We start from the raw sequence: 27,543 nt of genomic DNA on the forward strand, positions 1-27,543 counted from the left end.
CACGCACAGAACGACCGGGACCGGACAGGGGAGCCAACCTTGTGGATGGGCTGCCCGCACCTCTCTGGTCACCTCCAACAGAGCAGTTGTCACGATGGGTGGAGGAGAAGCACCTGTGCGCTGCAGAGCCATGCCTAACAACACTGTGTCTTATTTTCGGAGGATGGCTTAGATTGCGCAAATGCTTAGAAATCCTGCAACGGCTTATTTTGTGGGTATGTCTTATTTTCGGGAAGCACGGAATATCTTTAATAATATCTTTCAAAGGTACAAGCCACATCCAATGTTAACATGGAATCACAAGCTTCCTCACTCTATCGTAATTATGTAAACATTGCAAGGTCACCTCACCGAATTCCCATGATCTTGAAAGTATTATTGCAGAATAATTCTAAATTAAATCACCTAAGAGAGGTCAATGTTAACAGTAGCATGTCACCTAACATTCAGTTTCAGCCAAACAAGGTTGTAAAAAAAAATTTATTAAGTACACCTTCATATTTAGAACTTCCAATTATACAAATGTGAATGGATCTTTATGATACAAAATTTATTCTTAAAATATACAAGTTATATACAAACATTTTAAAACTCAGGCTCCAAAATACTCAATAAAAATGTTCGGGTGGCTCCTATAGAACTGACCTAGTAATTTTTTCTTCTCTTTAGCAGATAGTTTTGAATCCTCATCAATAGTTTTAATTAAATTCAACAGCTCATCTTTGGTTGTCTTCTGTGTACTGTTGGGATACTCTGTTTGATCCATTCTCTGGCAATAAATATACCCTTGAAGTTTAAAAGTAAGACATACTGTTAATGAATCTACTCCTCAGCTATATTTAGAACAAAGATCATGCAATATTCTATACTTATGTTTTCGCTCATTTTATAAAAATCATTGAAGATACTATCTGTGCAGTACAGATTTCCTAACCCCGGCCCAGCTGCTTTTTGGCAAAGAAGGTTCTCAGCTATACCTGGATAACTCTAAGGAAATTGTTTAACGTTTTGGTTAAAATTAAAGTGCAACTACTTATAGCAAAACACTATCAAATAAACGCTGGAATGTATCAGAATCTCATGAAATTAGCATTCCTCAGATTACCTGTTTCACTGTTTGGATCTCTCCCCTCTTGTAAGGCCATGAGCTTCACACTGACAATTTTACTTAGTGTTCCGGGAATCTTGGGCAAAAGAAAGGATACAGGGCATCAGTTAAAGTCATTTTAATCTAGGGATGAATTAGATAAGCTTACCTGTTTTCAGGGTTTTACCTTGAAAACATCTTTTTGATGATCCATTAAAAAGAGTACTAGAAGATCAGTTTTGCCTTTGGATAAATTTTTATTGTCAACAATTGCTTTTGAGAATATCCTTTTCACAACCATTCGGTTGTCACTCTATAAAAATAAAACCAGATATAATCCACACTATATATATTTAGAAAAGCAAGTTTAATACCCAGCAGGAATGTTACAGAATGTCTACTCATGATCAATTTCAAAATAGTTGATGCTGAAAAGGGGTCCTATGAATATTAAGGATAAGGAGCCAATCAAGGTGCAGTGTAGCAAATGATGAAACACAACTTTTATGTAGTTTTTAAATGCTTCCTCCCCCCTCCTCCCACTATCATGATCCTAATTCTACCTTACAAATCTGGCTAGACCAGAGGATATACACTGGTACAGATAGGAACTGGAAACACAGGGAATCCAGGACAGATGATACCTTCAGGGCCAGTGCTAAGAGTGGTGATACCGGGAGAGTAGAGGGAAGGTGGGGTAGAAAGGGGAACGGGTTATAAGGATCTACATATAACCTTCTCCCTGGGGAACGGACAATAGAAAAGTGGGTGAAGGGAGACGTCAGACATGACAAAATAATAATTTATAAATTATCAAGGTTCATGAAGGAGAGGGGAACGGGGAGGGAGGGGGAAAAGTGAAGAGCTGATACCAAGGGCTCAAGTAAAATGCAAATGTTTTGAGAACAATGAAGGCAACAAATGTGCTTGACACAATGGATGTATGTATGGATTGTGATAAGAGTACGAGGCCCCAATAAAATGATTATATATACGGAATACAATGAACACTTAGACAAATGTCTTACTTCTTTCTGTAATCTGAACTCAGAAGGATGTGCGGCCACAGCCATGAAATGCAGCAGTCTTCTAAATTCTTCTCGGTTTGGGGAATCCAAAAGTTTCAGAAAGAGCTGCGTAGCCTCTAGTGCTATTTCAGTCTTCCCATTCACTTTAGCCAGAGGGAAAAATCAGTGTTACTTCTCAACAAATAGGACCAATATTCAAGGAAACAAATCTCAAGTAACTGCTTAAGCTAAATAGGAAACAAAGTGAAAAAAGCATTTCCAAAAGCAAACAGACAAACCAGGAAATACCATCAATAATCACTACTATAAAAGCAGCCAGTTTTCAAACTGGCAACCAATGCCCGTACGTTCTTATCAGCTACTTGTTGGTTGTGGAAAACTCACTGCCGTAGAGTCTGACTCATAGTGATCCTACAGGACAGAGTCGAGCTGCTCTGTGGGGTTTCCAAGGCTGCAGATCTTGTCATAATGTTTATGAAAGCAGACTGCCAAATTGTTCGCCCCTGGAGCGTTAAACAAACCCCTTTCCACTGTGCTACCAGGCTCACTATATCTCAGGATCCTAATCTGACTCTGGCTCTGTAGATACATTTCCAGCCTATCGTTTTTACTGTCAATCCCTTTTGGGAGGCTCACGTATCACCAAAATAGTCATACAACAGAAAAATACAGGGAATTAACTGAAAGCCCCAGTTTGTTTTCAACACTCCATGTAAATCAGAGACGAAACAGCGTCTACCACTTTCAAGAGACTGATGGGCAGAGCGACAGTGGTGCTGGAAAAGCTTTCTGAAAAAGAACGAGAGGGAGAGAAGCCCTGTCCACATAAGCCACTGCTTCATCTACCCCGCGACCAGAAAAACTAGATTGTGTCCAAATACCACTAACGACTGTTCTGATTGGGGCCACAATAGATGTGTCCTGGTAGAAGATGGGGGAAATGTGGAACAGAACTCAATTTGAAAATGTCCACACTTAATGTAGCAAACGAGACTAGAAGACTTCTGTCTGAGACCATCGCCCGGAGATACTCCTTAAACCTCCAACCGAAACCAATCTCGGAGGGTACCTTTAGCGCACTTACAGACTGGCTCATAAAGAGTACTACCAATACAAATAAGGACTGTGTGCCATAAAAAAATCATCTATGAGACCAAATGGTCAACAAATACTCCAATGCAAAGAAGAAAGATGAAAGAGTAAGGGGACAGGGAAACCCAATGTGAGACCTCCGTAAGGGGATTAATGAGAATCTTAAAACATCGCGAAAGCGTAAGCAGTGTTTCTGAAAAAGTTGTGTAGTGAGTGTTAAGTGGAGCCCTAACTTGCTGTGTAGACTTACACTGAACACACGTGAAGGTATAATTTGAGAGAGAGAGAGAGACTTGCCGCTCCGTGTCCAAGCATGCAGTGAAGAAGAGCAGTGTTCTCCTGTGGCAACCAGAAGCTTCTGTATAACTTTAGGGCTTGTTAAAGCCTCTTCCCACCAAGTCAGCCCTGAATGTCTTCAGAATAAAGATACTGTGACTGCTCCAGATCCACTCTCAACTTGAAGTAGTAAATTAATATTCTGGTTCATGTTGAAGGTAACTAAATTTTACCGTTTCCTCCAAAAGACAAAAATGTGAGCATCCAGTACGATCTTCCTTACCTAAGAGTTCTGCGATTCCATTGTGGACGTCAGATAAGTGATTCAGCAGGGGGTCCCTGTGACTGTAATAGCTGCCAATGGCATCAAACAAAAGTCCTTTCACTATGTCTGTCCTATCTGGTTGCTCCGGAAAGTTTCTGCTTATGTCCACCACCATCTGGTCAGGAAGGTATTCCAAGCAGTCGATCGCTGCCGAGAGCCACTCATCTGCCCTAGAGGGGAAAGGGTTCTTTACACAAAGCCAAGAATAGCAGGAAGAGCAAGCATATACACAGAACCCAATTTACTAGCTATCTCAAGTTTGCCACCAGCTAAAATTCTACATGCTTTAATATACATGCAATTATTGTTTAATATATAACTAGTTCATGTGTCACAGATAAAAAGTTCGCCTTACTGTTTTAATCGTATACATGTTTTTTATGCTACCAGAGAGCTGAGAAGGGCAGCAAAATTCAAACTTTGCTTTGTAAATTTACAGTAGGATCCCAGGAACTCTCAATCACGTGCTCAGGGTTGGTTCCCAGCTAGGAACAGATCCCAGATCTGACTGCGAGACCAGTATTTTTCTCATGTTATTGTTCATTTCAGACCTTTGCCTGCTCTTGCTCCTGTCACTTTAAAAATAAAGGAAGAGAAAAACTTAAAAACCATTACGTAATGATGCACATTTCTAGTAATATGTCAGTGGGGCAGCTTCAGAAAAACCTGACATTTCAAGAAGTAAAACGGGTAACGTGTAAGAGTCGGCTCACTAAGCTGATAGAGTTAACTAATCATGCACTCCACTGTCAAGGAAGCAGGACAAATAGCTCTGCTGTGACCGAGGCGTGTCCCCTGGGCGGCCACTCCACCTCCCCTGGCATCATCGGCCTCGTCAAGCATACCATAAAATTCAGCTAGATGACTTTTAAAGTCTCCTCTAGCAAAAATTCTAATTCTGCCCTAAAAAATCACCAATTATAAAACAGTTTAACATGGAGCTCTCGTAGAAATGTAACTTAAATTCTTGTAGATTAATAAGCTTCCTATTACATTTGTAGAGTTCAACAACTAGTGTAATGGGATTAACTTTTTCATATAAGGTTTTAAACTACCTTTTAACATTCAACTACTTGTTAATAATTCATTGGAATGAGTAATGGGTGAACTGCTGAAACTGTAAGCTGTGTTCCTTTCAAACATTTCCATCGCACTGAGGCTGGAAGGAGCCCTGGTGGCGTAGTGGGAGGCCTCTTGGACTGCTAACCATCAGGTCAGCAGTTTGAAACCACCAGCCATGCTTTGGGAGAAAGGTGAGGCTTTCTACTCCCATAAACTGTCACAGTCTGGGAAACCCACAGGGGCAGTTCTACCCTGTTCTATAGAATTGGAATCTACTCAATGGTGGTGAATTCTTTTGTTAACTAGCCTGGAACACTATGTGCTAAGGCAAAATACTTAAAAATTAAATAAGCTATAAAAAACAAGAACTTATTTTAACTTTTAATAATTTTACTTAGAAGTCGTCTCTAAGCTATGAGGAATAAAAACTGTTCCTTAAGAAAGAAAGAAGAGGGCGGGCGGACCAACGGACAGACGGGGCGCGGGGCGGGCGGGCGAAAAAAAAAAAAAAAGAAAGAAAGAAGAATCCTAAGTCCCTTAGCACTAGCATTTAAACCTTAAGATTTCGATTCAGGGTAGTTGGAGGTGAAAGTGATACTTTCATTATATCTGTTTGAAGGAGTTCATCCTTAAAAAATATTGTTTCTTTCATAAAAGTTCAGTGAAAATGCACATACAAAAGGCGTTCTAGAGATACATAAAAACATATGTAGACAAACAACACCAAGAATTTGTCAAACATAGTCATTTTGTTTCAGGTCCCCTTGAGGAACCCAAGAGAATATACAGACCTACATTTAACAAGAAAGTGGGCTATAATAATTTGCTTCACTGGATGAGTAATGAGTTATATGTAGAACAAAAATGAACATGAGAAATTTAAATCTCTTGCAGTTTTGCCCTGGCTCATTTTCTTCTTCATTGTCCCAAATGATAGTATCAATAACAACATACATCTGATCCTATGGAAAGGAGGCATTAAAGAGAGCACCTTAAAACCACGATCAACAATCTGCCTACAAATGCACTCAATTAGTACATTTATTTGCACATACTGAGAGTCACTGTAAGCCTTGAGAATCCCTCGGTCCAGATAGCTACTGTTGTAGATCAAGTCAGGCTGCCTCTCAGGTGGAGGAACTTTAGGTACAGCGTCTCGGTCTTTGAGCAAGGAGTCAAGAAGGGAAAGGTCCACAAGTTGCAGTAGACGCCCAATCGTTTCTTCTTGCCATACTTCATTAATGACTACATCAGAGAAAAGGACAACGTGAAATGAAGCAATGCACAGGTCCTATATGCTCACCACAGTATTTGTCTAAGAAGGTCTAAAGCCAGTAGGTTTGTGACAAAAGAAGGCAACTTTACACGAAGTGCTCTCTTAAAACAAAGTAAAACAATTCAAGGTTTGTTTAATGTGTAGGAGAAGAGACTTTGGACAAGAATCCTTTTCATTCTTTGTACAGTAAAAAGCAATCTGTCAAAGATAAGAGACCAAGTCATATAACATGCTAATTAGGGCCTTGGAAGAAAGAATGATTCATTCAATCTAAAAAAGTGGTTTGAAATGACTGGCTGCAGATTATTCCACAACAGGGAATGGGGGAAGGGAGGGGAGGCAGAGGAAATCAAAGTCATTAAAGTGCATGCCACTGCCCCGACAAGGAAGAACACAAGGATTCCGTTAATGTTTTAATGCATTTTCAGAGTTTTAATTAGCCTAATAAAGTCTTAGGCAAAGAAACATCTGAGAGCATATTTTTAAATCAATGAGAGCCTGCATGCAAAACCACTTCAGAGTTGAACCTCGGCCAGCTGATTTAGGACAAAAGTCAGTGTTCAAGAATTGCAACACTGATTTATTTGTGAAAGATAATAGACCTCTGTAAAAAACTTACTGTAAACAGCCTTAACACAGCATGCGCTTTCTGGTTGCACTCGGAATATTTAAATTCTAATAGGGGCTAAGGTGGAAGATCTTAAAGTTAATTTCATTTGAAACCAGCCTTGCACCTTCGTGAGCTTACCTTCTGGAGGCAGGTTTGCAGAGGGATTTACATGAGGGGACTTCATCGGCCTTAAACTCAGATTTTCCCAGAGATCCTCTAAATTTGCCGATTGGATATCAGATGATTTAAATAATGCACCTGCATTCCTAAAATGAATTTATTTCATACGTGAATACTTATTCACGGAAATAGCTTAGTACCTGAGAATTCGTTTCTAGAAGGTTTATGTATTTCAGAGCAAAAACATAGCACATGCACATTCTAAGAGATCTATCTCAAGCCTAAATAAACATTCACACATACTCTAAATAAGTTCCCCTTGGAACATTTATTTAGATTTAAGTAATTGATGACTGAAAATTTTAGTCACTCATTTAAATAAAAATGTGGCCAGTTGTCACCCCATTTCTCTCTGCATCTGGGTTTACCCCTCCTCTTGGCACCTGGGCCCTCTCGGCTGGAGGGCCCTCATTTTCCAGTCCTTTATCTGAAATTCTGAAGCCCACAGGCTTTGAGACCACACGTTTATTAAAAACTCACATGGTGATAAAATTACCATCTTTTAAAAAATGTATCCTGATTGGTATGATTATTCTTTGGTTTACTGCAGAAATACGACTGTGTTTGATTACCAGATGCTGTCCCCAAAGCTTCCTGGGGTTTTATATTTGAGTCTACACACGAAATCACCTTTCTAAAATCTCCCCGAGTTTCATGTCCTTAAACACACCTGGTCCCAAGGGTTTCGGATAAAGCATGTGGACCTGCAGCTTGAAGTGCTGGCCATGCCGACCGACCTACCCCATCCTCATCTTTCCCTCCTGTCCACAGAGAGAACTTCAATTGTGTTTTAAATAGAGTTAAACATATTTGAAATATTAAAATATTCATTAAAACTCTGACGTTGGGTTAGATCTGGGTTATAAGAGCTTCTATTATATTTTCACCATTGCAGAGGGAAAAATGGGGCTGCAGGAAAGAAAGTGTTTCATGACAAATAACGAAGTTCACTGGAGTCCACCACCGGAGTCGATTTCCACCACCGGGCTCTACAATTTTCTCTCCAGTCTGTGAACGAGTCCCTCATTCCCACTGCTGCCCAGTTCAGGCCTCATCTTCTGTCCACTCACTGGGATTGCGTCATTTCCAGCTCATCGTGACCCTACAGACTGGGATATTGCAAAGGCTCCCAACTAGCTCTCCCCAACCTTTCTAAAACCAGTCTCCTCCTCCCTGAACTCTTTCAGGGGCTCCCACCACACATGTAGAACCAACGCACAAGGTGGCCCTTTGCATCCTGGCTCCCACCTGCTCTTCCCGCTTCATTTCTACAGCTTTCTGGATCCCAGGAGTCCTGGTGCTGTGTCATAGTGCTTACACACTGGGATGCTAACTGCAGGGCTGGCGGCACTTCCAAACTGCCAACCAGGCCTTTCTCCTCCTATCCAAAGTACCAGTCTCCGAACCCGCCAGGGGCAGTTCTCAGGGGTTTGGGCCGTGGGGGCCAGTGACAGGCGCTCTCTGCGCTCTCCCTCTCAGCCTTCACCTTTGCTCTGCTCAAATGACACCCCACAAACCTTTGTTTGCACCCTATCGATGGAATTGGAAGCGGAAAGTCAAAGTCTGTCAATGGTTTCTGCTAACTATAAAAATGTGGAAACTAAATAAATAAAAAAATTTTTTAATGTGAGCAAGCAAGAATTCTATGAGCTATCCAATAAAGGTTAACAAAACTTCTCTGTACTTTATCAAATCTACCCACAGACCCGGATTTTACTCCACTCTACTGCCTAGAAAGTTAACACAACGTCAGTCTCCATCACACAAAACAGAAGCTAAGAGCCGGTCGTGTTTGCCGGGCAGCTGCTCATTCCATACGGACCTAGAAGGCGAGCAAAGTTGGTTCTCCTTGCCCACCGGGCGGTCGTGACTGGGCACCGCTGTGAATCTATAAAGGCTGCAGCTACTATCCTCAAATGTAGGTTTTTTGTCTTTTCCAAAAACCTTGGTTGGAACGGCTTCAAAGACTTTGTAGTCCATAAGTGCTTGACAGACTCTCACCACCTTGGCCCGCGGAATATCCACATCCCCAAAATACTTATTCTGAACGAGGTGAGAGAATATGACATCCACCGCCTCGGAGCCCACAAAGCAGTCCTTGTGTCGTCTGAAACGGTGCCTTCGGCGCTTCACCTCCACTTGCGTCTGAAGGGCATTAATGATGCTGCTCCACACATATGTGGCCCCAAACGGTTTCTGGGCCACACTGAAACCTGGCGTGAGGAAAAAATAGCAGACACTGAGGCTGAGGACCTTGTTCCATTGTAGTAAGATCTAAACAATCCTTAAGCCAAAAATCGAGAAAAAAGACACCCAGCCAAAGTCAGTGACAAAGACCAGTTATGAGAACAGCTTATTTAGCTATTAAATTATTCATAGCAACTCACTTTAACATGCAGCACATCCTATACGCCAAGCACTGTCCTGTGTGCTGGGAAAATAAAGTCCTTGTTCTCGTGGACTTAGACTTTATGGGAGGAAACAGACAATGAAGACAACATGTGCTACATCAAAGCTAAGGCAGGAGAACAGAGCTGGGCGAGGAAGAGAAGGCTCTTTTGGCTAGGATGTCTGATAGGCGATAGCAGAGAAGACACCCGAGTCCCACAGGAAGCCAGCGAGCAGACACCTGGGCAAGCGCAGCGCAGAGGGAGAGCACAGGGGCCGGGGTAGGAGTGCGCTCTGCCATCCCTGGAAGAGCCCAGAGCGGCCTGGCCTGGTCTGACAGGAAGTGAGATCAGGGATGCAACTTAGGACCTTGGGACAGCTGGCAATTACAGGTAAGGCCCTCTGTTACAGTCTTACATAAGCAACCCTATGAGGTATCATCCTCAGTTGAGAGACATGAAACATTTACTGGGTTCAGTGTAACTTCTCAACACGATGCAGGTAGGAGGTAGTCCTTTAATGTATCCTCACACAGCCACGTGCCCTCTATGTAATCTATCCAAGGCAAACATGTATGTGTCTATATGAATATAACAGTTGCAGGAATAAGCTAACATTTTTAGGCTTCCTATGTTGTTGGTTTCAAAGCAGAGTATTTTGTAAACAGAGTAAACTATCAATTTGGTTACTGCCCCAGTCAGAGCGTACGTCCCATTGCAAAGATGAGGTGGGCACCAAAAATAAAGATGTGAGCCAAACAAAAGAAGGTAAACAGGCTTTCAAATATTTCCTATCAAACCTTTCATCTTTGTCATAAATTGGCATTTGGCACAAGTACAAAGGAGAAAAGGCAAAACAATCCAGAGAAAATGGGCCTTCGGCTTAAGTAGCTGATGGAACCGAGTCTAGCTGATAATTAGCTGACTGTCTTTGTCTTCTTTACATAAACACTGAGTATGCCCTTTGCTATGTAACTACTGAATAATCCTCTGAAAATTCAATGGGCTTCCTTTTTTAAGCTCCCATTTTTGTTACGCATCTTATGTCATTTTTAAGATATTTTGTCAGAGAAAATAAAAACCAATTACCTCCCTTGAGGCAATCTAAAAGGAAAAGTAATATTCCTGAGTATAACAGTAAAGAATAAGGGGAATTATACTTAAAGGAGCTATTACTTGAAATGGTTCTCATGCCTTTTTAGATAAAATAGAATGCTTACGATGAAGGCAGAAAGACTTTCAAACTCCACTTAATGTCTCAAAAAAGCAAACAAACTCACGGCCAGCAAGCAAATTCTGACTCATCGTGACGTAAGGTAGGGAGTCCTGCCCCCGGGTTTCTGAAACAGCATCTTCACAGAACTAGAAAGCCTCAGCTTTCTTCTGACTTATACGACCAGTCACATTTTCAGTGGATTATTTGAAATGCAGTTTTTGTGTTGCAAGAAATATAACGGGTGCAGTGAACCGTTATACCTATTCATTTATAGAATAATTTTGTTACACTGCTACTAACCATTTTAATGTCTTCACCATGAAAACTACTAACAGACAGATGCACACAGTTCACTTGTGCATGTCCAATACCCAGAGTGGACGAGTAATTTACCACCATCCATTACTAGGACGGACGCTCGTTTGAAAGCATCGGCAAGATTGCTTTTAATGACTAAAACCGGAGCTACTTTATAAGCCCGTACTAGGCAGAGGCGGGAGTAATAGTTGTCAGTCTCCCAAACACCATGTAAGCAGTTTCAAGAACTAAGCTGGAGAACGAGCTACACAAATAAATCAGGCTGGAACTAGACAACATTTAGTTTCTACTGACTAGGGCCAGGTGGGGGCATTTGATGGTATCTCAAAACCAGCCCAGATCATTCCTGGTCTTCAGAACCCAGGACAGCTGTTTCATTTCAACCACATGACTAACATGACCAAATAAAGCCAATACCCCCTTTACTTTCTAAAATACCAAGAATTATAAGACACTTACATGAACTTAATATCTGCTCTTTAATTTAAAAAAACTTCCATATATTATTCAAATAGCCAACATTTGAGTTCCTACAAAATGACAGACTCAGCATTCTTTCCTTTAATCCTGATAAACTTCTCTGTGAAATACTCACTGCCCAGGAGTCGATGCCAACTCACAGAAACCCTCCTGGACAGAGTTGAACCGCCCTGTGGGCTTCTGAGATTGAAACTCTTTACAGAAGTAGAAAGCCTCCTCTTTTTCCTTGCAATTGGTGGTTTTGAACTGGTAACTTTTTAGTTGGCAGCCCAACGAGTAAACACTACGCCACCAGAGTTTATTAATAATCCTACTTTGAGTAAACTGAGGTTCAAGGAATTAAAACAAACCTACCTTCAGCTACATAGCTAAATAGAACATTCAAAGTCATCTATGAAATAATTAAATTACGTAGTGCTAACCTTTTATTGGAAAACTGGATTAAGGGAAATAGCTTTAAAAGAGCCACAAAGGTGAAAAAGGGTAAAAGGAGCACTCTACTTGTTTGATTGATGATTCATGAACCATCGATTGAAACCAAACCAAACTTGCTGCCATCAAATTCAATTCTGACTAATAGTGACCCGATCAACAAGCGTAGAATTGCCCCTGTGAGTTTCCAAGACTACAAATCTGAGAGAGTAGAAAGCATCCTCTTTCTCCACAAGGTGGAGTGGAACTGCTGACTTATAACCTGGGTTAGCAGCCCAAAGCATAACCCACTACACCAATATATAACGTGCTATCATGAACACTACTCACAATACACAAAGACAACGCGTAAAGCGGGACTGAAGCCTTTACGTCACGGTGCTGGTGAAGAACACTGACTATCCCAGGGACTACTACAAGGAAGGACAAATAGAACCACTCTTCAGAAGTAAGGACAGCGAGACTTCATTTCATTCTTCAGCTATGCTATCAGCGGGGGTACGTCCTGGTGAAGGGCACCCTGCTCAGTAAAGTAGCGCGAGTGTGACCGCTGTGACCGCCCTTCAGTGAGACGGGTTGTCGCACAGGTTCCAACATTGGTCTCAAACATATGAACAGTTATGAAGATGACGCAGGACCATGTGTTCTTCTGCTGCAGACAGGGTGGCTGGGAGTTGGAACTGACTGGACACACCTAACACCACATTACACAAGTGGTAAGACACAAAGGTGACCAGACGTCCTGCTTTTGGCGGGACAGTCCCGATTTTTTAACAATTGTTCCCGCATCCCGCTGCGTTTTTTAAAAGTCCCGATTTTTGGAAAGAATGCACAACAAGCTAGGGTATCCGGTTTTCGGCTGCCGTGTGCCTACTTCGCCAGGATATGAGTTTGATCAATGGTGTCCCGCTTTACCAATGCTAAAATCTAGTCACCAGAAGACAAGCAAGAGTCAAACTGATTTGAGATCAGACAGCATTTTAAGACCGACCAAGACAAAATCTGGACTAGTGATAATATTAAAAACAAAGCAGCTCAATCATTACACATTTGCGCTACAGGCAGGTTAGTGTACAAATCCTAAAAGATAAGGCTGAGTCATTTATTAATTTGAGATCAATAGGACAACTAAAGGGGGTGGGGTGGTGAGAAGGAAGGGGTTCACAGCCTCAATGACGTGAAAAGGCTAATCTTCACAGGGGAATTAAGAGGTAAAGAATAAATTTCCCCATATTAACTTGCTGCTTAAATGCAGGAAATCAGGAAGTTGTGCAGGTTGGGTAACGCTGTATAAAAGATTAAAGAACAGGTTAGAGCAGGAGAGTAGGCACCTGTAAACCACACGATGTTTCTTTCCAGAGTCCTCCAGGCATGATACAATCCAGCCCTTTCAGGTCTCCTCTGTTCGCACTGACCATTAATTCCCAACCATTGCATGCTGGGATATATCCCCTCTAGCCTCACCACCCACAGACCCAAACTAGCTCATGTTCATACAGATACTTCACTGTACAATGTGCCCTGGACTTGACAAATGCGCCAAAATGCACACCACGATTTTTGTTTGGGACGTTGACTTTGCCAGACGAGCACAGATCCCGCTGCACGCTGGCTTAAAACGTGCTTTTATCATCATCTGCAACAAGAGTTCAAACTAATCCAGCTACAGCAGACCACAGATCCTCAACAGAATCCAAGAAGCCTGAAGTAGACAGACAGAGAAGGCTTTGTAAGTCTGCCTATCGGAATGTGTGCATCAGCTTGTCCTCAAATCTCACTTGCAAACAAGCTGGATGACTCTTTAAAATTAGTTCATCATTATCTACCTCGTAATGCTTCCTTATTTTAACATTTGGTCAAGCATCACGACGAAGGGAATCAAAGAATCTAGAGAACACTGTATGAGACATGACCTCTGGAGGCGGACCTACCATCTACTGATACAAGAGTTGAATGCTATATTCAAGGACTGGTTTTAGGACTAAACTGTTAGTCCAAGGATTTAGAGCCTGAAATTATGCCTGCCTCTGTTTAAGACAACTAAAATATTGCAGCCCTCTAAATAAGAAATGAACCAGGACAGATTTGACCCTATCTGATTCAAGGTTTTTTTGGAAGGTGACAAGTCTCTCAGAAATTTTAGGCTCAATCTATGCCATACTATATACAAGGGATACCCTCCATAAAAACAATGCTCAAAATTTTTCTATGTGAGGGGGGATAGTGCATTGGGAATTTGTACCACCAGGTCAGACGGTTAATCAAGCTTTCTATTTAGAGGTCCTGAAAAGACTCCGTACAGTGTTTGACAAAAAAGGCCTGATTTGTGGCAGACAGAGGACTGGTTTTGCCACCACAATGCATGCTCTCGCAGCCATCTCAGTCACCAGTTGTTGGCAAAAAACAAGAACAGCATACCCCTTTTGCCCATGCACCTTACTCCTCGCTCCACACAACTTCTTTTTGTTTCCAAGAATGAAGAGGAATGACATTAAGAGAGGTGAAGAAAAAAAATGAGGGAGGTGCTGTCAGTCATCCAAACAGATGAATTTGAAAAATGTTTCCAGGAACAGAATTGCAGATTTGACAAATGTAGTGTCATGGAGAGTATTTTGAAGGTGATATGGTTGTTTTGTTAAAAAAAAATTAAATACAGAGCTTTGGTGGGGAGGGATTCCTATTTTGGGGGGTTCATCTCCATATACCCTTCAACACCACAGAAACCTAGACTTTATTTCAAGGAGCAGCACCTTTATTTGCTTGAAAAACAATAGCTAGTTCCCAAAAGCAAAGACTTGCCCTTTTATGTATTTGACCTTTACCAAAAATAGATTACCAATAATAAACGATTATTTCTAAGACAATATTAATCACTCACATACATTTATACAATCATCTTTGATTCTAAGACCTCATGTCAAATAGTCAACTCAATACAAAAATAATTCCCTAAAACTCAAGTCTTAAAGCAGATATGCAATCTACCATGTAGATCAACTATGGCCTTGCTGTGAAAATTAAGGAGCAATTTGTGGGTGTACAGTCCAATGCTTACACTTGCCTCCAGGACTCCTGCATATCTGTATCAAATCATTTAAAGCAGCAAGATCATATTAAAAGTCGATCCATGTATGTGTTATAAAATTCAAACCATATGTACAGTAAAAGGTGCCTTCATGGTGCTGTTATGTAAACATTAGACTGGCAATGGCAAGGTCAGCTGTTCAAACCCACCAGCCACTCCATGTGAGAAAGTTGAGGCTGTCTGCTCACATCAAGGTTTATAGCCTTAGAAATCTGGATAGATTCGCTATGAGTCACTATTGACTCAATGGCAGTGGGCAATGTAAACATGCACACAGAAATACCAAAACAAACTACCTCCAAACGAACACTTTGTTATTCGCAGGCTTTATAAGCCACTAAAAAAAGGAAAAGAAAATTCAGATAGTCCCTGTTTTTCTACATGACTTTAAAAAACCAGTAAGTTAATGTCATATTATCTGATATTTCTTTACAGTTTGTAGAGGTGCAAGTTCTTTAATTGCCTTATAGATTATCTCAACAGAGTATAATAGGTTATTCAATACTTGTAGATTATTGACAACTATTAAAAACATTTAAGAAATGTTAATCCAATCATTCTAAGTAATTTTACCACCCCTTGCCACCCCCATTAGCCACCCCCACCCCTCCTCCTCAACACTCCACCGCCTCCCACCCCCCTCCATGAGGTATTTGGCAATGTCTGGAGATATTTTTGGTCATCACAACTGTGTGGGGGCGAGTACGACTGGCACAGAGTGGTGAGAAGCTGGGGATGCTGTTAAAAACCCTACAGTTCACGGGACAATCTCTGCAACAAAGAAACATTCATTCAGTAGTGACAAGGTTAAGACACTGGGTGGAGTACCACTGAGGAATGGAACCAGCGCTACTGCAGCCAGCACAGTGTGAAAGTGCTGCAAATACAAAGAGTAAAACAGAAGCCTGAATTTTGAAGTCCCAGACTTTCATTCATGGCTCCATCATTTACCCAGAATGCAACTTTTGAAAGTTGCCTAGCCTTTTCCTGTTTCACAGCTGAGCTAATTTCACTTATTCTTGGTTGCTGTGAGGATGTTATATGCATGTAAAATGGCTAGCACAGTGCCCAACAATGAATAGATATGTGATTAAGCATGCAAAGGAATTCAAGGAAAGTTGACAACCTTGATGTAATGTGTTAACCTGGATGGGATCCTGGAAAAGAAAAATGGTGTAAGGTTACAAAAAAAAAAAATTAAGGATATCTCAAAAAGTATGAGCCTGGGTTAATAGTCATGTGTTAATACTGGTTCATTAACTATGACAAATGTACTATACTAATATCAGATGTGAGTAGTCGGGAAATTGGATGGAAACATATGGGAACTGCATTACTAACTTCATGACTTTTTAAATCAATCTATTCTAAAAAATGTTCAAGCTTATTAAAAAGGAAGTTTCCTTTCTTCTTCCAGCTGCAGTCTCCTCCTTCAGAGTTTCTCCTTTGAGATAAGGACCGGCTCAGGGAAAGCCCACAGGTGGGCAGAAAACAGGTGCTAGCCCTTCAGCACACACACAAATCCTAATGACTTAGAACTTACGATCTGTTTATTTAAAACGTACTTTTCCCAAAGGAAAAGGCCTACAGGTATGAGGCAGTAGTTGAAGGAGAGAGTTGTAAAGAGGGGCGTTTCAATTGTTCAAACCTGGGCAGCATGAGAACTGCGCTTCTCCCGGGCACTGGCTTGACGAGCTCGGCATTTCTTTTTCCTCCCATTTGGCAGGAAAGGTTTCAGGCTGAAAACCGAGATTGCTTTTAGAAGCACACTTTTAAAATATGCTAAAAGAAGCAGCAACAAAAGGTGCCATTGGCCACTGCTTGGATTCGTACAGATTAATGTGATAGCATATGGGAAGTATTTTGAGCTCCCAGGAAAAGTGATACCAGGCAAACTCAAAGAATTAGGTTACAGGGATAAGAGACTAACATACCACTCTGTCATTGCCTTTGTCCGGGTTAGAAGACCAGTCTTTGAAGTCCTAGCCAAAGGTTGTTAGCATCTAAACCTTATTTTCTACTACATACATTCAGTTCCAGGTTTTACAGTTTCTCTAAGGTTTGGAAGCATTACCAACAGGCGGAGGAACAAAGGGACAGAACTACTTGTCACCGCACAAAGGGAATGGCAAGGACCCAAGAGCCATGGGCTCTCATTACCATGCTCACTAGAACTGTGACAAGGCGACTAGAAGGTGGATGAGGGATTCACAAATGCTAGAGGTCGTTGAGGAAACGCGGTGGGGTCCTCCCTGCCCGCTCCACCTGTGAGCAGAGGACAGTGGCCGTTTCTTTAGGTTCATATCCACAAATCAGTGCTTCCGCCTTTCAAGGATACAGTCATCGGCTTGATTTCTTGAGTACACACTCCCAAACCATCTAAGAACCTGTTCACAAATGCCTGCAGCCCAGAATTGGTATTTCAGCAGCCACAGGAGACAGGTGGTATGGTTTTAAACAGGTAAAACCTCCCAATTAACGTCTGTCGCTCAGAAAACGAACCTAAAGATTTCTCAAGACTGTTTCCAACTATCATTGGAGACATGGTCTTTAATTAATGCTGAGCTAGTTCCCTTTACGCTGAAATGAGAAAAACAAGAGAAAATGCTGAATGTAGTTTTCTGGATCCATTTAAAGGGGAGAACATGGTCATTAGTAAGACATGCATCGACATGTCCAAGTACACGTGACAAGTGGGCCTCTGCCAAAATGTATCATTAGCACTCTGGAGATTAACAGCACTAATTAGTAACCGGTGGCCATTGAGATTTAACCGAAGGCAGTTCACTGACCACTGTTCACTGGAGGAAGGAGTCAGCTTCAGTGGCTATTTTGTTTTTTAACTTTGGAAAGCTTGTATCAAGTGGGGAGCCAACTTTTGATCATTTCAAATTGCAGTTTCAAAAAGTGTGCGTGGGGGGCGGGATCAGGCAATGTATTTAAAAAGAAACCAAGGAACACAAAACCTAGTGTTGTCCGGATAACTGAACAATCACCTGAGTCACCCCTTCGCATAGCAGTATAGATATGCTAGAGCCAGAATTTCAGAAGTGACTGTCATACGAATCCATAACTTATTTGGGGCCTTGGAAAGACCGAGACCCTAAACAAACCGCCCAAAAGATGAGTGATGCTGGTGACAGAAACTACCAACTTCTCTGCTAAGGCTAAGTCAGAAACGTCTATTCGCTGAAATCCTGCTCCTAACTTTTTATGCCAAGTTTCAAACAAAAGGAATACATATGCCAGAAATCTCTCATCTCGGAAGGATCTGAGCCGAGCGTGATTCCTGAATGCCACCCACCTGGAGACCGCAGCTGTCAAGAGAGGCACTCGGCCTCCGGCCACGCCGGGGAGGCCAGTTTACGGGGAGGCAGGGGCAACGAGCGCGCGAATGCCGCCTGCACCCCCGTGGCCCGCAGGGACGAGCAGCCCCGGCCGCAGGCCCGCCGGGCGCGCCGTTTGGGTCACTTGGCAAAGGTTGGGGTGAGGGCGGAATGCCGCCCCGCAGGGACGCCGTCCCGAGTGGCCACAGCTGCGCGGCGCCGGCTGTTCCTGCGGGGGCTGCGTCCGCCCCCCGCCCCCCGCCCCGCGCAGGACCGGGGCCTTCCCCGCACCCACCGGGAGGCCTCTGCGCCGGGCTGTGGAGCGCCGAGCGGCTCAGCGCGGCCGCCTTCTCCCGCACCGTGGCCGTGGCCATGCCGCCAGCGCGCCGCCTCCTCCGGCCGCCGCTCCGCGGACTCGGTCCCAGCGGCGGCGCGGCCGCCAGTTAAGCGGCCCGGGGCGGGGCCCCGCCAGGCCCGCCCCTCCAGCGGCCTCGGCGGGCGGGCACCCCGCGGCGCGCGCGGTCACGTGCTGGCGGGCCGGCGGGCCCCGCGGGAGCAGAGCAGACAGCCTGGTGGGAAGAACTCGTCTCGCGGTGCCCAGCCTGCGAGTCCGCGTCGTGGGCCCCGGGGCCGCCGCCCTCGGCGCCCAGGCGCGCCCCGTGCCGGTGCAGGCGTTCGGTCCGCGCCGACTCCGCGGGTGCAAGCCGCGCCCCACACAGGTAACTCAGTCCTGGGACTGGCTGGGCAAACGACCCAAACGCTCCGTGCCTCAGTTTCCTCACGTGCGGATCGGAGGCAGTTAGTCCCCACTGAGCGGAGCTCTGGGGTTTGTGTGTGAGAATTACACGAACCGATCCGTGATGTCATAGTTATAATTATAGAGAGCTTTTTCACCCCCACATCTTTGTACCGTTTAACAGAGGAATGTCGAGGAGCCACTGTCAGGAGTTCAGAGAAAGACCAGCCTCGCTGCCCCGGGCATCTCCTCCAAAGGAACTGGGTCAGGTGGGCAGCAGGGACGGGTTTGCTGTGGAAGGAGGAGGGTGGGGGGAAAGTTGATCCTGGGAAGCTGAGCAAGTTCAAGTCAGGAATTCAGGGTAACAACCCAGAAACTGCAGGTACCTCTGAAAGAATTAGAGCGTCTGAGAGCCCCCATTCAATAGCCGCATACTTGCCCTTCGTTTTCAATTTTAAAACATTTGTTACTTCGATGACTGTTTTCCCTCAGTGAAGGGCATGCTTCTGTAATCTGGTTATACATTAGAACCAGATTTAAAACCCAACCCACTGCAGTCGACTCTGACCTTCCGGTTAGCAATAGGTAATTATCAGACGGCTTAGGTCTCCCTACTAGAACAAGGTTTAAGTGGGACTTTATTAGCCTCATGGCAGAAGTTCCTATTCGTGGAAGTTTCAAAGAATGCATACCAAGACACTGTGACCCTGGGGCCCAGGGTTTATTGGGTGAGATAAGAGGAGCAATTACTTCGAAACAGTTGTCAACCTACTGGCTTGGTTGCTCCTTCCCCCTCCCCCTTGTGTTTTGTTATTGCTCTTGGGAGCCTTGGAGTTGGACCCACCTCCTAGCAACCTTGAGAACAACAGAAAGAACCAGGCAAGTCTTGTTGCAGTCTCCCTATTGTTCATAGTTTGAACCCATGGTTGCCGGGGTGCGTCAGTCCTTCTTGTCCAGCCACTTCCTCATTTCTGCTGCCCTTCCACCTTATCAAGCACGATGTTCTTCTCCAGGAACCAGTCTGCCCTGATAACATGTCCAAAGTGCAGGGGATGAAATCTGGTCATCCTTGCCTCTAAGGAGGTTGTGCTTCTTCCAAGACGAATTTTTTTTGCTTTGTTTTCAAGACTGATTTTTAAAAATTCTTTTGGCAATCCATGGTACTTTCAGTATTCTTCACCAACACCACAGCTCAAATGCATCGATTCTTCTTCAGGCTCCCCTATTCAGTGTCCAACCTTCACATGCATGTGAGGCAATTGAAAACACTGTGACTTGGGTCAGGGCCCCCTCAAAGTAGCACCCTTACTTTTCCATACTTTAAAGAGGTCTTGCGCAGCAGCTTTACCTAAGGAAACTTAGTCTTTTGATCTCTTGACTGATTGTGAATCCAAGCAAAGGGAAATCCTTGCCAGCTTCAATCTTTCCTCCATTGATCATGATGTGACCTGCTGGTCCAGTGGTGAGGGTCTTGGTTATCTGTACATAGAGTCGTCGTCCGCACTGAAGGCTGTGATCCTTGATTTTCATCAGGAAGTGCTTCAAGTCCTCCTCACTTGCAGCAAGCAAGTACTCGGGCTTGCGGGGTGCTGTGATGTCACTGGTATTTCAGATACTCACAGGGTCGTCCAAAGGGAGCCGGTTTCAGCAAAGCTTCCACTTCTGAGCAAATGAGCCCCAGAAAACCCTAGCGATGGCGTCCAAACATTGGCCCTCTCCCTGGTGGTAGTAAAATGGGACCTCGGGTCTGTTCGAGGAATCTATTTTTGTAACTTCTCCATTGCTAACTGCTCACACAGGTCGATGCAACGCAGGACCAGTTTCAGGCACTTACTACTGTAGTTAGCTGCAGTCTGCCCCATCCTGATTACTTAGAAGAAAGGAGGGTGAGGGGTGCATCCTATTTCTGAAAACAAAATTTGACAACTACCAGCATTGTATCTTTTGAAAACAACCAGTGACCTCCGTGACTATTTTGATGCCTTATATAACGTGGCTGAATTTTTCACCAGCGTGTGCTGTATTTCCTATTAACTGTCCACAATCTGTACAGCTTGGAGGCCCCACTCAAAGGCCACCCTCCTCCCTGGACAGGTTTCCCCAGCTTCCCCTACAGTAGTCCTGCTCTGACTGCTGCTGGCACAAGCAGGCTTCAAAAAGTTAGTAGGAAACATGGAGTTTTCCCACAGACTTTTGAAGCCCCCTCATGTACTACTATTGTATCCCCATCCTATTTTCACTCTGATTGGTGCATTTGGATTTTCCACCCCTCTACCCCCCAAATTGAAATTTTTTTTTCATTTTAACATCTCAGATTTCTTCCAGCATCTGTGTAGTGTTGAGCATACAGTAGATTATCCTCATAAAAATACGGAGCTTTAAAAAATATCATGCTTTTTAAAAAAGTTTAATGTTTAGGAACCTCTAGATTAAAAACAGTAAGCTTGACCCAAGCCACGGCATTGTCATTTAGCACAGATGCCTGTGAAGTTGGACATGAAGTACAGAAGACCAAAGCAGCATGGAGGCGTGAGATTTGTGGTGCCGGTAAAGACTATGGAAAGTGCCACGGACTGCGACTAGAGCAAGCAAGTCTGCCTGGGACGAAGTACAGCCAGAATGCTCCTTAGAGGCAAGCCTGGCAAGACTTCATCTCACACACTGTGGACAAGTGGTCACGAGAGACCAGTGCTCTGAGAAGGACATCATGCTTGGGAAAGTAGAAGGGCAGCGAAAAAGTGGAAGCTGCTTGACAAGATGAATGGCCTTGGTGGCTGCAGCAATGGGCTCACACATCCCAGTTGTGAGGACGGCGTAGGGCACTGCCTGCAGCGGTCCATTCTGGTGTGCATTGGGTTGCCCTGAACTGGAACTGACTCAACAGTACCCAACAGCTGCAGACTTAGAAAACAAACAAGCAGTCCTCTTATCTAGTCAGTGTCACAGAGAGTTTATGACATGAGAAGGAATGTCCTTCATCCCTTTATGATGAAGCCCAGATGCAGAGCGTGCCGCCTCCTCCCCCACTTTGCTATAAAAGGACCAGCAATGTGTATCCACAGTGAAATTGGGCTCAGGGTCGTTCCCCACCCCCCACTTAAACAGAGTGTTTTAAAACCACGGATTATTTCTCAAGCAAAGGTATCCAATCAGTATTATGTTTAGCACACGGGAAAACTTCTCTTGATCTAAACTTGTTTAAGATCAAACTTGTCTAAACCAGTCAAGCGGTAGGAAACAGAACAGAAAGTTTATGATTCACTAGTCCGTCATTGTGGTGTAACCCTAAACACACACACACACACACACACACACACACACACATTGCCAATTCAGTTATTTTCATTTCTACCTCCAATTTTTGCTAAATCAATTCCAGGTTTATAGCCTAACGAAGCTTCACCCTACTAAAATATAGTAGACGTTTTGTGTTTAGAACATTCATTCCTGTCGCATTTGTTCCCAGTTTTGTTGACAACTGGTGGGAGAAATGAAGAAGACAGCACTGAAAACAGAAGAGAATTCAAACTCATCTGGAAAGGATCTGATACATAATTTATAACTTTGATGTGGATTAAACAAACATCCCCAGGGTTTTCAACTTTAATCTCAATTTTTCTTCTTTTTTTTTAACTTTAACCTCAATTCTTAATGTGACTACAGTAAGACTAGGACTCCCAGCAACTTGGTGGTTCAATGCCGTAGCTCGAATGCTGAATGAGAAGTTGCTGACTTGATCCCACCAGCTACTCCACGGGAGAACGATGTGGCAGTCTGCTTCCGTAAAGATGTACAGCACTGGAAGCCCTGTGTCTGCTTCTTTCCGTAAAGATGTACAGCACTGGAAGCCCTGTGTCTGCTTCTTTCCGTAAAGATGTACAGCACTGGAAACCCTGTGTCTGCTTCCTTCCGTAAAGATGTACAGCACTGGAAGCCCTGTGTCTGCTTCCTTCCGTAAAGATGTACAGCACTGGAAGCCCTGTGGAGCAGTTTTACTCCGTAAGGTCACTATGAGTCAGCATCACCTCAGTGGCACTGAGCTTCATTTTGGCTTGACTGGCCTCTACTGAAGAGATTTGGGGCGTGAGGATGCCACATCACGGGCGTGTTTAGGGGAGCATGAAGGAAACCCTGAGTTAGATAGCGCAGGGCTTCCTTTCCTTTCAGGCCAAACTTTCCTTTCCAACGGCTTTATTGGCGTATAATTCAAACTTTTGAAAATGATGTTTGGTACACTACACAACCATAAAGGACAGTAATGAGTCTGTGAAACACAACAGGGATGGACCTGGAGGACATAACGCTAAGTGAAATAAGTCAATCTTGTAAGGACAAATATAGTGTGAACCACTTTTATAAAATGACAAATACAGAGAGATAGGGATATATTTGTATCTGTAGCTAGAGAGAGAAAGAAAGAGCTAAGGCAGTGTTCACTGGTGGTTACCAAGGGAGATGGAGTGGGGGAAATCATACTCTAGACCAGTGGTTCTCACCCTTCCTAATGCCACGACCCTTTAATACAGTTCCTCATGTGGTGGTGACCCCAACCATTGATACTTCAAAACTGTCATTTTGCTACTGTTACAAATCAGGTAACCCCCGTGAAAGGGTCATTTGACTCCCAAAGGGGTCATGACCCACAGGTTGAGAACCACTGCTCTAGCACCTAGATACTTGTTATTTTTGGTGATGGGAAAAGCAGCGGTGAATGTGGGTATAGGGAACACAGCTTAAAGCAAACATCATTTACATCGTTTCGACACTCGAGAGTCGAAATAAATGCTTGTACTAAAAAACATGATATCTACAATTTGACAACCACACAATGACCAAAAATGAGTGTGTGATCACATACTATGTGTATATGCATACAGATACATGAATAGATACATGCACAATTCATATGTGTGCATACATAGAAGTTCACTTTCAGATATTTAAGTGTAAGTATAGGTACGTGTGTGCAGACACGCAGAAAACACAATCACAGATATTTCTCAGATGTAACCAAATATCTTGTATCTCTAGGTTTAAGGGCTTAGGACATTAATCTCATGGGATCACTTGTCAGTTGGTAGAATTCAAAGTTTATGTTCTGCTTACTAGTAGAGTAAGTAACAGCTGGATATTAAAAGCTTGGAAGCAGCCATCTCAGAAGAAACAAATCTGCACTGCGACTAACCTGTGCATTCCACAGCCTCATCTACCCCAAGACCAGAACTAGATGGTGCCCCTGTTTTACCAGAGTTCAGAGTAGATGGCTCAAGATACAATGTGAGAAAAAAGTGAAAGTTAAAACTCTTAAAAGACCAGCCTTAGCGGACTCATTGAGACCAGAGAACTCCCCGGAACACTGGAAAGCTTTAAATGCCACAAAGCCACAAGCTCACTCTTTATGGAATGCAGTAAGCTCAAGCACATTACCCATAAGTGCAGCGCTCTACTGAAAGACTGTCTGTGTGACAGCGGCTCCGCCTTTATTCTAAGCAAAGATGAGAAGGCAGGGAAGCAGGGAAACAGAACGACTGATGCAAAGAGCAAGTTGAGACCGTGTGGAAAATGTAACTAATGTCACTGAACAATTTGTATAGAAATAATCAAACGTGGAGTTGTATGAGCCCCCAATAAAATGATTTCTAAAACAGTCAAATGGGAACCAAATTTACTGTGCAAACTTTCACCCAAAATGAAATAAAGTAATATTTTAAAAAAATCAAATTATGGTTGATTAGAAAAATTAGGCATAAAATTTCTCTCTGCATAGACACGTGTATATATTTACTGTTGCCAAGCATTCTAAGCTGAAAGAGTAAATGTGTCATATTGAGATGTATCCTCCTTTGCCCCTCAAGAAATTTTTTGTCTGGGGTAGTTTGCATTATTTTGTATTTGAAAGACACATGCTGAAAAAAAGTTTGTTTTTTTAATCGTTTTATTAGGGGGCTCATACAACTCTTATCACAATCCATACATACATCAATTGTGTAAAGCACATTTGTACATTCATTGCCTTCATCCTTCTCAAAACATTTGCTCTCCACCTAGACTCCTGGCATTAACTCCTCATTTTTTCCCCTCCCTCCCTGCTCCCCACTCCCTCATGAACCCTTGATGATTTATAAATTATTATTTTGTCATATCGTTCCCTGTCTGATGTCTCCCTTCACCCACATTTCTGCTGTGAAAAAAAGTTGTGTAATGTTAGTGTATACAGAAACCATTCCTGTCCCCTACCCCAAGTTCTGACACACTGCCTCTCCATTGTTAACAAACACGCCAAATGATACAGTGCAGAATGAGAAAATGAGAACATTTTCAGAAACATTCTCCTAATAATTCATGGTTTCCTTTTACCTAGTAGTATTTTATTCATCAAATGTTATGCTCCAAATATCAGGGTGCTTATCTATTCTCTTCATTGTATCATCAGAACTTAGTACAGAGCAGCCAGGTTAATAGATGGCACTCAATTTTTATGAGTGCTTGAATAAGATATTTATTTTAGTTGTCATAAATATCAATAATACATTCAAAAGACAATTTTCTGTGTAGTTGACACAATTATATACTTTATGCAATAGCATAATTTAAGTTTTCTTTTAAAAGGCATAAAGAATCTAATGTAAATTTTTATCTACTTTTACTTGGAAGTTTATATCATAGAACCCTATGAAGAATATATTGTCTTAATGAGTTTGCCCTTCATGTGATTTCAGATTCAGGGCTTTTTAGGTCTTTTTTTAGTTAGAGACTAGGGATGCCACAGAAGAAGTAAATTATGTTTACTCTAAGAGTTTTGTAGAAATATTTCAGTTAGCCATTACTCCACCTCCTTTGTCCTTTATGTAAACCATAAATCAACAATGACCCCTTTCATGGAGTAAGGAAAATACATTAAAGTTCTTTCATTCTTTTGTTCTGTACAAGTCTCAGTAAGAACTTACAGAAATCATGACCAATATTTAGTACTCAGTAAACAGTAATGACTGTAGAAAAGTTGTGTGACTCTTTTGGGATGATAGCTTAGTAAATAGAAATGAACTATGACCATTATAATTAAATTAAAGTCCACAGAAATTGGCCTAAAAGGACCATTTTCTCTTTTGAAAATTGGGTCTTTTCCCTCACAATATGGGAAGTAAAACATGGAAAGCCAAGAATTAACACTGGATATTTAAAGCAACAACAACAACAAAAAAATTTGCGATTTATAAGCAGGGTACAACTTCTCTAATTAAAAATAAAAGAAGACTTACACTCACTGCTATTACCTAAGTCACCATCCTATGAAGACTATCCTTTTTTGATAGTCACAAAATTAGGTAGGGGAAAGGAAGGGAGGTGTCAACCAACCCAAGGACAAAGGATCAACAAGTGATCTAATTTGATGGCAAGGAGGGCGTCTTATGTCTGGTGGGGCTTGATCAAGGCCAATGTAGCATAGAGGAATTACTGAAACCCAAATGAAGGCTGAGCATGATAGTGGGACAAGAGGAAATTAAAGGAAATAGAGGAAAGAACTAGGAGGGAAAAGACAATTATAGAGGTCTAAATACAGGCACGTACATATGTAAATATGTTTATATATAATGATAGGGAAATAGATCTATGTACATATATTTATAGATTTGTATTAAGGTAGCAGATGTACATTTGGCCTCTACTCAAGTACTCCCTCAATGCAAGTACACTTTGTTCTATTAAACTGGCATTCCATGATGCTCACCTTCCCAACATGATCTCTGAAGACAAAATGGGTACATAAGCGAATGTGGTGAAGAAAGCTGATGGTGCCCAGCTATCCAAAGACATAGCATCTGGGGTCTTAATGGCTTGAAGATAAACAAGTGACCATTTAGCTGAGAAAGCAACCAAGCCCACATAGAAGAAGCACACCAGCCTGTGTGATCATGAGGTGTCAATGGGATCAGGTATCAGGCATGAAAGACCCAGAATGAAAATATCATATCAATGCGAATGAGAGGGAGGGCAGAGTGGAGACCCAAAGCCCATCTGTAAATAGTTGGACATCCCCTTACAGAAGGGTCACAAGGAAGAGGTGAGCCAGTCAGGGTGTAGTATCGCACCAATGAAACATACAAATATTCCTCTACTTTTTTAATGCTCCTCCCCCACCAGTATCATGACCCCAATAATGAGAGTAGTGATACCAGGAGGGGAAGGGGAAGGTGGGGGTAGAAAGGGGGTCCTGATCACAAGGATCTACATATAACCCTCTCCCAGGGGAACAGACAACAGAAAAGTAGGTGAAGGGAGACATCGGTCAGTGTATGACATGAAAAAATAATAATTTACAAATTACTAAGTGGGAGGGAGGGAGAGAAGGTGGAGGATGGAGAAAAAAAATGAGAAGCTGATACCAAGGACTCAAGTAGAAAGAAAATGTTTTGAGAGTGATGATGGCAACAAATGGACAAATGTGGTTGACGTATGTATGGATTGTGATCAGAGTTGTTTGAGCCCTCAATAAAATGGTTAAAAAAAGATATGGACATTATATAATGATTAAAGGATCAATCGACCAAGAGGACATACCATAAAAAATATACATGCATGCAATGACAGGGCTCTAATATACATGAAAATAACTCAAAAAATTAAAA

At 42.7% G+C, this 27,543-nt stretch overlaps 1 protein-coding gene and 1 long non-coding RNA gene across 2 annotated transcripts; one reads left to right on the top strand and one right to left on the bottom strand.

The window, feature by feature from the left end:
* Window positions 1-477: 477 nt before the first annotated feature.
* DEPDC7 (DEP domain containing 7) lies at window positions 478-18,599 on the bottom strand. Its single transcript, XM_075545928.1, has 9 exons — window positions 18,476-18,599; window positions 8,759-9,149; window positions 6,895-7,022; window positions 5,926-6,115; window positions 3,767-3,978; window positions 2,116-2,258; window positions 1,275-1,400; window positions 1,106-1,184; window positions 478-786 (listed from the first exon to the last, which is right to left on the bottom strand). Exons 1-9 carry the CDS (start codon window positions 18,552-18,554, stop codon window positions 593-595), a joined length of 1,542 nt encoding a protein of 513 aa, XP_075402043.1. The 5' UTR covers window positions 18,555-18,599; the 3' UTR covers window positions 478-592.
* A 133-nt stretch (window positions 18,600-18,732) lies between these two features.
* Window positions 18,733-25,056, top strand: LOC142444736 (uncharacterized). The gene is made up of 2 exons (XR_012783927.1): window positions 18,733-18,899; window positions 22,383-25,056. It is a non-coding gene; the product is annotated as an uncharacterized LOC142444736 (long non-coding RNA).
* The last annotated feature ends 2,487 nt before the right edge of the window (window positions 25,057-27,543 follow it).

The sequence above is a fragment of the Tenrec ecaudatus genome, chromosome 4 (assembly GCF_050624435.1).
Source record: "Tenrec ecaudatus isolate mTenEca1 chromosome 4, mTenEca1.hap1, whole genome shotgun sequence".
In the NCBI taxonomy this organism is placed as follows: Eukaryota; Metazoa; Chordata; class Mammalia; order Afrosoricida; family Tenrecidae; genus Tenrec; species Tenrec ecaudatus.

Coding starts and splice junctions, on each gene's coding strand:
- DEPDC7 (XM_075545928.1), bottom strand. CDS start 18,554: ATGGCCACGGCCACGGTGCGGGAGAAGGCGGCCGCGCTGAGCCGCTCG. Junction 6,116..6,894: donor TGCAAACCTGCCTCCAGAAG/GTAAGCTCACGA, acceptor TCTCTGATGTAG/TCATTAATGAAGTATGGCAA. Junction 1,185..1,274: donor ATCAAAAAGATGTTTTCAAG/GTAAAACCCTGA, acceptor CTTTTGCCCAAG/ATTCCCGGAACACTAAGTAA.